Genomic DNA, 11,342 nt, shown 5'->3' on the forward strand with positions numbered 1-11,342 from the left:
AACCAAACATCTGCTATGACATCACAGCCACAGCTAACTGGCAGTCTGGCACAGTGTGTCCAGTGTTCAAGCCTCAATCCAGGAAAGTGGATGTTCTGGTGTTCTTGGCCACAGCAACTGGACTTTACGTTATAAGAAATAATCAAATCAACACTTCACACTGCCGACACGACACTGGTACTTCTGCAAGCGATGTCCAGTACAAAGTCTGCCGCAGTCCAGTCTGGAGGCCCCCCGCTTCCTGCTGGAGCTCCTTCTGTTCCAACAGCCATAAAAAGAGCACACCTAGGTAAAACGGCAGAGAGAGAGAGAGAGAGAGAGAGAGAGAGAGAGAGAGAGAGAGAGAGAGAGAGAGAGAGAGAGAGAGAGAGAGAGAGAGAGAGAGAGAGAGAGAGGGGAACAGAGAAAACAGAGGACAACCAGCCAACAGATGGCAAAGGCAAGAGGGAGGGAGGATGGAGGAGGGGAAAGAGGGAATAGGATAGGGCTCGATGGAGGTAGAGAAGGAACTGAGTAAAGAGGTACAAGTTGAGAAGGGCAAGGCACTTAAGAGAACAAGGCGCGAGTGTATGGGGGAAGTGTGTGCCGCTTTGTGCTGGTCGTGTTTTCCAGCCTCTCACTTTTATGTTGTGCGCAAACCTTACATTTTTCCTTTTTGGCTGGGAGGCGTCTAAATAAATACGTTCACTGCTTCACTAGAAGGTCTTTTATCCTCACAGAAACAGCCTTAAAGATTATATAAACGCATGTTCATATGCCAGATACACTTATTACATAATCGTCCAATCACAATTATTTGAGCCAATCGTGATTATTTCATGCCGTTGTTAGTTTGACCATTAATTTAGTTCATCAGAGATGAATACATTTAAGTACAAGAAGACAAAACTAACTTCCTACTTGGTTCTATAATCATGAAGAATGTCCGTTCATGTGAACTTGAGCTGTACCCGTCATCATTTGGAATCAAGTATTAACAGCATGGAAGCAAAACCGCTTCACTTGATTCATCATTTCTTTATACGCCAATTACTGTATACTGTGTAGTCTAAATTATTCATGCACATTTGATTTCTTTTATATATATATATATATATATATATATATATATATATATATATATGTGTGTGTGTGTGTGTGTGTGTGTGTGTGTGCACATATATATATACACACACACACACACACACACCCCATTTAATACTACACATACACCAACAGCTGGAATTCTTTGTTCATGTCAACATACCTGGCCAACAAATCTGATTCTGTTCGCTGATAGCTTAAATTTCATGATGGCAAAATAATCATTCTCTTCTCAAATCCTTCCTGACCATCCCTGCAGCTTTTTCATTAGCTTTCCTGACCCAATGCAAGCAGAAGGCTGAAAGGAAGGGCTCTGCTAAACACTGCACCAAATTCTCACAGCTTTTTAAGAACCAAAACAGACTCTTCTATCCTCATCCAGGAAAAAGCTTATTAACACAAGCAAGCTTAAAGTGATAGTTTGTCAAAAAACCTACTGGGCCTTTGCCTCAAACGTAGTCAGTCAGCCAAGACACGGTCAGTGTCTGAGGTTTGCTTCTTTGGAGTTACAAGGAAAGAAAAAAAAAACAAAAAAAAACAAATGACCCCCATCTAAATCAGGCCTAAATCACACATGCCTTATGTGGTTTCTGACACTGTATGATACTTATTATATATATATATATATATATATATATATATATATATATATATATATATATATATATATATATATATATATATGTGTATGAAGTTCTAGCATTAAAGATGGTGACTGTTTTAGCTGTGCAATTTTTATAGATGACAGAAGGTCAAACAGGCCCAGAAACCACACAGGACTCTCAGAGTTAGCATAATGCTAATCGATGGATATAAACTTCCATTACGTTAGCTACATTTGCCTCGTTAGGGCTGAAAAGGGGAAAATATTTAATTTAACATACAGAATCTGCACTTTTTCTGGCTTAAAGCACAAACACTGGACACACTGTGCCAGACTGCCAGTTAAAATAAAAATGTGAGGAGAATCCAAAGAATCCGGTTGCCAAAGTATCACTTTAACGCAGCATATTACTGAACATGAGGAATCTGTGATATTGACATTGTAATATTCAACACTGATTTCAATTCAAAACACTGTAAATGACTGTCAGTACATATGACTCAAAAGGTCCATACGGAGCGTGCATGTCTTACATCAAGCAAAGACAGATCCTGTGCTTTTGTGATCTGAGGGGACCAAAGCTGATTTTTTGGCTCAAAAAGTGAAACAAATGGAGATGATAATCAGTAATGACAATACGGGGCTCAGCGAATGTGGACTTTTAATACAATTAACTCAACGTCTTGCAAGAGGAGAGTCAACCCTCAAACGGCCAAGAATTTCTAGGCCTCTGAAGGACTTCTTTTCCTTCCATCTTTAAAGAGATATTTTAGCAAAAAATCTAATTCACTAAATTTTCTCCCTCAAAACGTACTTGATCATTCAAGACATGCTTGGTGTCTTAAGTTTGCTTCTTCAGTTTTTGGAGCTACAAAGCTAATGCAGCTAACAAATCATCGGAAGCTTACAGCCCACCAATTAGCATCATGCTATAACCAGATTTCTAAATCACACACTTCCCTCACCGTCTCAAGTGTTAAGTAATGTCTCTTTGACATGCTTATGTGGTTTGACACTGTATGACACACTGATATCTTTATGAATTGCTAAAATATAACAATTTTGTCCTTAAGTGGTTGGTGTATAAACATTCAGGCATGCATCTTTTATAATGCTACGCTGTATAAGCTTCCAAACTGGATGTTTTTCTGACAAACTGTTGGTTAAAAAACTAACAAATAAACGAAAGAAAAAACAAAGAAATAAAGAACTTAACTCTAAGTAAAATTCCCAGAGGTACGGCTCTAATTAATGTAGAGGAATGACACGCTTCAGTTTGTGTGCGTTTCTGACTGGATGAGCTCATTCCACTGTCTGTCGCAATCCTCATCACCACCACCACGCCCCGATTTATTGCTCAACCCACGGGGTCAAAGGTCAAGGTTGCCATGGTTACAGATGTGCGCACAATCCCATAAGGGCAATTAAAGGAGGCCTCGGGGTAAAATACGGCACGTTGGAACCAATAATCAAAACAGCCAGCACAAGTCCACTCTCCATATTAAAGCTACTCTCCCGCGTGCCATCCACCGCTCGGGCCTGGCACAATAAACTATCCTGATTGTCATTTTCAGGCTTTAATAAGGAGATCTGGTGGCTGGAGGAAGGTTTAGGGTATGTAACGGTGGGGGTCGCACAACAAATACAGTTTTATCAGCCTTGGATCTACGGTGACATATGCTATCTCCAGTTTCCTGGGGGTCATTCAGAAGATAAAGCGGGCGCATGGCAAAGAATGTGTGCACACAAGCAGCGGTAAGTGTGAGCATATCAGAGGATCTACAATCTGTGCATGTGACTGAGTGAGTGAGAGGGAGAGAGGGAGGGAGGGAGAGAGGGAGGGAGGGAGGGAGGGAGGGAGAGAGAAAAATCCACCCCCACCCATCTGCCTGGGTGCATGAGGGATCAGAGTGCTTAATACTTACTCCTAAACGAGTGCCGATCTTGTTAGCACAACAAAAAGCCGATTTACTGTTAGCGATATGGCAAATCAGCTTGCGCCGGACAAAGTGTGTGGTTTCGGGGGAAGGGCAAAAAAAATTGCTATGCTGAAAATCAGCATTTTTAATTTATTTTAAACCTGATATCTGATGATCATAAAAAAAAAAAAATGTATACATACATATACCCAATTATACTGCTTTCAACTGGAATATATAATTTCAAACTTAAAGTAGAATTCCACCAATTTTTCCGAAGTTCTGCATAATGGTTAAAATAGTTAAAAAAAAAAAAAAAAAAAATTAAAAATCAGACTGGTTTAATATGAAAGTCTCAGTTCAACAGAAATGAGTCAGAACTATTCACAGTTGTGCTGTTTGCAACCAGATGTCTGAAGTGTTTAATCAGTTAAGCGTGATTGGTTTTCATTTAAAATGCTTCGTTGTAGGAAAACTCAACGAGTCAGAGTTGTACACAGTGGTGGTGAGAGGAACCAGATGTCTCTAAGAACTCCCTCACAGAAAAATCATGCATAAAACAGCCATGAATACACTGAGTGATCCCTAGGACAATAAGTCACAGTAGCGTTGATATATGGTTTGGCCTATAACATTTTTCAAATCCATTTACTACATTTACTGGGAAATTACCTGTCGCAAGTGAGAAATGTGTTTTGTACATGTTTTTTAGCAACATGTAGCCCTAACAAGCAGCAAAAAATAGACCAGAAACATCAAGTTCGGTCACTGTGCGTTCCTTTCCGTCACTGTTTGAATGACATTCGATATCTTCACACACTGCAGGTAATAAAGCTCATGCTGACAAGACCAGCGGCTGTGCAGACGTGGTTTTGATCTTAAACGTGCTTCTTTTCACTCTGCTCGTGAAGAAAGAAAGAAAGAAAAAAAAAAAAAAAAAACAACATGCACTGTTCCAGCTTCCTCCCACAGTTTGAAAATAACTCTTAGCCTGCTGCCTTTTGAAAAAGTCACAGTGGAAGTTAACAGCCTACTGCTACAGTCTCCGCACACGGGCCCATCAAAACTCATTTATAGCATGTTGAAAAAAGCAAAAAAAAATTAAATTTAATACTTGCAGTGAAGTGACCTCAATAATAATTTTCAGAATATTATTTACACATTTCTATGCACTTTTTTAATCACAGCAGCTGCCTTTTACACAAGAATATTTCATAATGAATGGGCTAGTAAACATGCTCCAAAATCACTTGGAATAAAATGTCTTTACATTAACTCACATTAAAAGTTGTTCTCCTGTACAAGTTTCCTTTTGTGGAGATATGTTTTATTGACAGCAACAGTATTTACAAAATTGTAATATAAAACAGTGATCACTGATGTCATGATAGGGAATTTTTATGCTGGACCATTACCAATACACAGGCAGACATATCTTGGTGTAAGCTGAGGTGAGATGGCCGAGAGCTGAAAACCTGCGTTCAGCATATTTCTTCAGATTTTGCGCGCATGAGTCATTTCAAAGTAACACAGCCTGACATCTATGTGGAGTAAGAGGTTTCTACTCAGCTGCCTGCTGTAAGACTACAGCCAATCAGACTCCTCTCCCGTCAGCCCTCTCTCTCTCCCTCTCGTGAAATGGCTCTTTCCATCTCCAATTTTACTGTTCTATCAAGCTGTAACTTACCATCCATATCTCTCTCTCTCACCCCCTCTCTGCTGCAGGCAAGTTTCCAGACCGCCCTCTCAGCTGCAGATCAATACCATTTTTGGGCTATTCGGCCACAGCGCACACACAGAGAGAGAGAAGGAGAGAGAAGGAGAGAGAGAGAGAGAGAGAGAGAGAGAGAGAGAGAGAGAGAGAGAGAGAGAGAGAGAGAGAGAGAGAGAGAGAGAGAGAGAGAGAGAGAGACTTCCCTGTGTCCATCTGCTTTGTGTTGAGAGTCTTAGAGTCAGGGAGAGTGTCTTGCTGCAGTTTGGAGGAGGTGTACTGAGAAGCTTTAGCACCATTAGGCAGGAACAACGAGCCATTAGACAGCACAACACACGCACACGCGCACTCACCATCTCAATTACCCAGCGGCCGTGGGCCGACGGAGGCAGGGACAGAGAGGAAGAGAGCGTTTGAAGTCAGATGGATGGCTTAAGCCAGTCAAACGCTAAATAATGCATTAGGCTAGAAGCACTTTGGAGTTAGAAACATCCCCCAGCACTCATCCATTCCGTTCTCTCTTTATGGAAGACATTAAGAGGGCTTGCTTTGTGACTGCAAGCGAGAACGGCTATATCTGTAGAGGCCAACACTGAGCAGTACTGATCAAATTCAAGTCAAGTCAGCTTTATTGTCAATAATACAACATGTACAAGACATACAGTGTACTGAAACTGCGTTACTCTCAGACCCCATGGTGTAGCAATAACATGACGGCCTATTCCAGATGTCTTGTAGTTATGATCCATAAGCTTTAAAGGGCCCCTATTCTTCATTTTGTCTGGATAATTTTCATTTCTGAGATCCATTTACGTAAATTGCACAGGTTTATATACCAAAAAAAAATTTCCAACCTCTTTTTATCGCTTAGAATTAAACAGGCTGCCTCTAAGACTGATATGTAAATGATGTCTGTTCTGACTGACTGTCCTATTTTGTGCCTCATTGGAAATGCATCCAAAAACACTAAGTTCAGTGTGAATGGGCGGAGCTAAACTGATGCAGGCTGAAACGCCAGCTTAGCAGAAATATTCACGTGTGACATCACAAATCAATGAATTCAAAACAGGCTGTTTTCTGTTTTAGCTTAAATTTATGGACTGAGGACGTTCAGAAACTTTAACAGTGTTTACATACTGCATCACAATTTTTTACTTTTTTTTTTGTTTGATGGTGCATGTGGAGCCCTGTGATGGACTGGTGACCTGTCCAGCATGTATCCTGCTTTCCATCAAATGACTGCTGGGATAGGCTCCAGCGCCCCCGCTACCCAGAAGGATAAGCGGCTTTGAAGATGTGTGTGTACATGATATGGGCCCTCTAAAGAAGGGATACTCCGATGTGGGAAATGCCGGCCTTTGACGACAGCCGATATTCTACACTGATAGATCTGACAATGCAGATAGAAATGCGTTTACAAAACATCCATATTAGAACTAGAGGCACATGCATTAGAATTTCAAAGAAATATTACCTTAATTTCTACAGGGTTAGAAATTAAATAAAACATCACATTATCATTGTGCACAGCTGTTTTACAGTGATAGTTCAGCAATTAATCTGATTAGCGAATTGGCTGTCTGAAGCTTCATTTTGTACATGAGCTAAAATGTTACAGTAATGGAAACTTATGGCTAACACTCAGCACAGAGCAAAATTAGAGGATATTAAAATTAATTAAAATAGCTAAAATAATGCTTGGATTAAAATGAAACTGAACAGAACCTCACGCACCATCATAAACAATGTTTGTGTGTCACTCTTAAGTCAGCTAATACCTCTAAACATAAAACGCTAACTTCATTTAAAAGGAAAAAAAGTCCAATTTCAGTTTTTGATTGTTAGGCCAGTTACAATTATTATATAATTGCCTGATCACAACTATAAAAAAAAAACAATTCACTGAGACATGAGATGGGTCTTAAAAAACATCAAAGGTTCTGTCTGGTCAAATGGTCCTATAGCACCTTTAGAGGGCAGTAGTGAGTAATGTTTGTTTATTTGAGCTCGAGCTGTGTCTTGTCAGTTGTGCGCTACTAAATATGGAAAGCAATGAAGCAAAACTGTTAATAAGCCAAATGCAACATACTTTAATAGTTGCATTCAATGAACAAAAGAGCAATTATGCATTTGCCAATTAATCTTCAGCTACAACTCCACGATTACAGCCTCACTGTCAAATAAAAATAACGTAAAGCATCTACCAAATGACCTACAAACAAGGCAGTTAGCCAAGTTTAACTGTTAGATTTCAACGCCAGTACCAGTTCAGACGACACACTGCGCAGATACTACAAACCAATGGAAAAGTACTGGCGCTGAGGCCAGTCTAAGTTAGCCCTAATGACTAATGGCTGTTGTCTGCTGGAGTTTTGACGGAAGCCCAGATGAGCAGTGTGAGAGAGAGAGAATGAGCCGGAAGATGAAATATTGCATGTGGCACGGCTGCGGAGATGCTGAACTGTCACTGCCGGTGGCGGAACGCTAGTCTGAAAACGCCACTCAAAATCCTGCCTCTTGTAACCCCCCACCCCCTTCTTTTCTCCCCCACACTCTCTTCTTTCTTCTTCCCCCACCCCCTCCAACACACAGACACATATGTGTAATACATTTGAAGATTCTGCCATGGGTCATGCTCATACGCAGCCGGCGCAATGCAGCCCCGGATTAGGACGGAAAGGGGGAACACATCATTTTTAATACAATTATTTGCTCCAGTAATTCCCTCGCTCACCCTTTCCATATAGGATGCACACTCTGCTGTAATAAAATCAGAGAAAATCCATTTGACACACGTGCATGTGGAGCAATTTCCTTCAGAACGCTGAGGAGGCAGCGGCAGCTGGTAAAAAATGATAACGTATGAGCAATTTTAACCCACTCCTGAGTGCCATTCAGTTCGGCCTGGGTGCAGAACTTGAGGAGCTTATTTAGAGCCGTTTATTCAACGTGAACAGAGCCAGATGAGCAGTGCGTCAACTCCGAGATGCTTAGTAAAAGAATGGGACATTTACAAATCATTAGCGAGTCCTGTAGCCCTCCTGTTGAATATTCCTGCCTCAATATTATTTTTCCTATTCAAACGTTCCATTTGATGAATCCTTAAAAGCTCTAAAACCAGTGTTTCCCAATACGGCTCCTATAGTTTCCTTGTAGTGCATGCTTTGGTCATTTCCCTGCTTCAACACCATTTTAATCTCAAAACTAACTCTGAAATGAGCTGGTGAACGAATTCAGCAGTGCTGCAATGGAGAAAACACTACAGCATGCAGTAGGGAGACCCCAAGAGCAAAACAGGGTAACCACTGGGCTACAGGAATACAGTAAGCATTTCCTTACTCATACAGTAGCACTGTCCTGCACATTTGAATCATTTCCCTACTGCAACAACACCATTTTAACTTCATGAAGTGCTTGGAAATAAGATGAGATTAGAAGTGTTGCAGAGAAGGCAACACTAATGAGTAGCACTATGAGCAAAATAATGTGAACCACTGCTCTAAAGGGACAATAAAAATGCTAGGCAGCCATATTTTCCTAGCATTTCCCAATCATGTCCCCCACATTTCAGTCTTTTCTCTGCTGAAACATCATTTTAAACTCACAAACGGGCTTCGTAATAAGCTTATGGTTCAGCTGCAGTGGAAAAAAAACAATGCAGTACAGGGAGACTCCAAATGCAAAAGTGGGGGAACCACAGGTCTAAAATTATAAAATGAGTCAGACTTTCCTAGTGTTTCCCAATCCCGCTCCTACAGTACCCCTGCCCTGCATGTTTTAGTCTTTTCCTTGGTGCAAGAACACAATTTAACTGCACGAAGAGCTTGGGAATGAGCTGATGCGCTGCCATGGAAGGAACACGAAAATGAGTAGTGCAGAGCTCTCAATGAGGAAAACTGGATCTAATAATAATAAATAAGATAAGAGTACTAGTGTTTCCCAATCCTGCTCATCCAGTATCTCACATTTCAGTCTTTTCCCTGCTCATCATTTTAACTTCACCTCTGAAATGAGCTTATGGTTTGAATTAGCTGTGCTGCAATGTGCAGATCAGAGGGACTCCAACAGCAAAACTGGGGGAACCGCTGGTCTAAAAGACTAAAATGAACCAGATTTTCCTGGTGTTTCCCAATCCTGCTCTTCCAGTACTCCAAATCTTAGTCTTTTCCCCACTGAAACAACCTCACAAAGGGCTCAGAGATGAGCTTATGGTTTGAAACAACTCTGCTGCAATGAAGACAACACTAAAAATGTGACTCCAGAAGCAAGGCCGGGGGAACCACTGGTCTAAAAGACTAATATGAATCAGATTTCCCTAGTGTTCCCCAATGCTGCCCTTCCAGCATCCCACATCTTAGTCTTTTCCCTGCTGCGACAACACCATTTTACCCTCATGAAGGGCTTGGATGGGTACAGATAGTTTGAACGAGGCATGCTGCAGTGGGGTAAACAGTGTAATGGGCAGCACAGGGAGACTCCACGAGCAAAGCTGGGATAACCCCTAGACTAAAACAGTAAATGAAGGTGGTGAAAGCTCCCCCAATTTACCCCCACTCTTACCTGCCCCATGTCTCCTGCGTTCCCGTCCATGCGTGGTCTTTTGCATTCAGCACCCACAGGGTCCCCCAGGGCAGCGGCGCTTTGACCATCAGGCTCTGGATCTCCACGCTTCATCCCCCGGACAGTGGAGGCTCCGGTGGCCGGGCCTGGGTGCCCCGCTGCGGCTGCGTCCAGCTCTCTGTCCCGGTCCATTATACCCCGAGCCACGGGCAACATGATGGATGCAACGTCGGTCGACATTAACATTGAAGTCCGCCCACGGTCTTCCAGCTAGGGTGGGCTTATCTGAAATCTTCTCTTTTGCTGTTTGAAGACCCTTTTAACGGCCCTAAAACGACTTAAGTTGATCTAGCGCTTCTTATTCTCCTCCGAGGTCGCGCGGCGCCTCAGCGGAGCTAATGCAGCTTAGAAAAATATCAGGAGTGAGGGGGGAAATTGACGCATTAAAACTCGCCTTAGCAGCCTCCAAACCGCTGGATATCGGCCTAAAATCGTCCCTATCGTCGCTACGTCGAAGCTTAAGCGAGCTGGAGACGGATTTAGTGTCACATTTGGTGCCAATTCATGCCGGGCCTGAACGCAACCCAAAAAAATGAGAGAAGATTAGCTTACAAAACAGCGCCTTAGCCTGCGCCTCAACCTCTGCAGCACAGCCAAGGAGGAGGAAAATATAGAGGGGAATGTGCTTCGAAATTATTATAAGCAAAAGAGGCAAAGCACACGAAGGAAAGGAGCGAAAATGTTACGCAGATAAAGAACAGTTAGGAACGCTATACAGGCACACGCTCCGAGATTTTTCCTTTCTTTTCCCTACGCATGTAACGTTAATAAGGCGTTTTTCTACGGAGGCTATTTTTCCTCAAACGCGGTCCACATCCTACCTCAGTGGAAGAAGGGCAGCGTGTTTCTTTTCCTCAACGCTGTTCCTAATCCTTACAAAAATTAGCCTGGAAGAAGGAAGGAGGGGGAAAAAATCCCAAAAAAGCCCACACCACCTTTGGCTCTAAAGATGGCTGTCATGAGGAAAGGTTGGTCATCGTTTCAGTCCTTCCTTCGCCTTAACAAGCGCTTTGGTAAAACAAAGAAGTCGAATCGTGGTGTGTTTTTTTTTTTTTTTTTTTTGCTCCTCAATTTCCTTTCTTTCTCTCCCCCTCTTTTCCCTCCCTCTCTCGCTCGCTCGCTCGCTCTCCCCCAGTCGGTGAGTGTGCTTTACGGAGAGGAAGCGTTGTGTCCTCCTCCTCCTCCTCCTCCTCCTCCTCCTCCTCCTCTCCTCTCTCCCCTCCCTCTCTGGTTACAGTGTAAAACTGCCCCTCTGCCCCCCGCCTCGGCTCCGTCTGCACCCCCACACTCACCACCCCCCACTCTCCGCCATAGAGGCCTGCTCTCTACATCTCTGCAGTGCCTCGGCTTTTTTCCTCCTTCAGACTGCGTCAGATTTTTCTCTGGAAAAAATGAGTGTGGGATA

At 42.5% G+C, this 11,342-nt stretch overlaps 1 protein-coding gene across 8 annotated transcripts in view; it reads right to left on the minus strand.

Moving 5' to 3' along the window:
• Positions 1 to 11,087, minus strand: part of rbfox2 (RNA binding fox-1 homolog 2) — a 73,097-nt gene extending 62,010 nt beyond the window's left edge. For 2 of the 8 annotated variants that reach the window (XR_005129996.1, XM_037536441.1), the window contains exon 1: positions 9,878 to 11,085. Coding sequence is in view for 7 of the 8 variants with exons in the window: in XM_037536441.1 (XP_037392338.1) it covers positions 9,878 to 10,123 (246 nt within the window). In the remaining variant the exon portion in view is untranslated. Of the gene's footprint in view, positions 1 to 9,877 lie in introns of all 8 variants that reach the window. The other 6 variants (XM_037536443.1, XM_037536447.1, XM_037536440.1 and 3 more) reach the window with 6 other exon arrangements.
• Between the last annotated feature and the right edge of the window lie 255 nt (positions 11,088 to 11,342).

Source organism: Pygocentrus nattereri, chromosome 30 (genome assembly GCF_015220715.1).
Source record: "Pygocentrus nattereri isolate fPygNat1 chromosome 30, fPygNat1.pri, whole genome shotgun sequence".
Taxonomy (NCBI): Eukaryota; Metazoa; Chordata; class Actinopteri; order Characiformes; family Serrasalmidae; genus Pygocentrus; species Pygocentrus nattereri.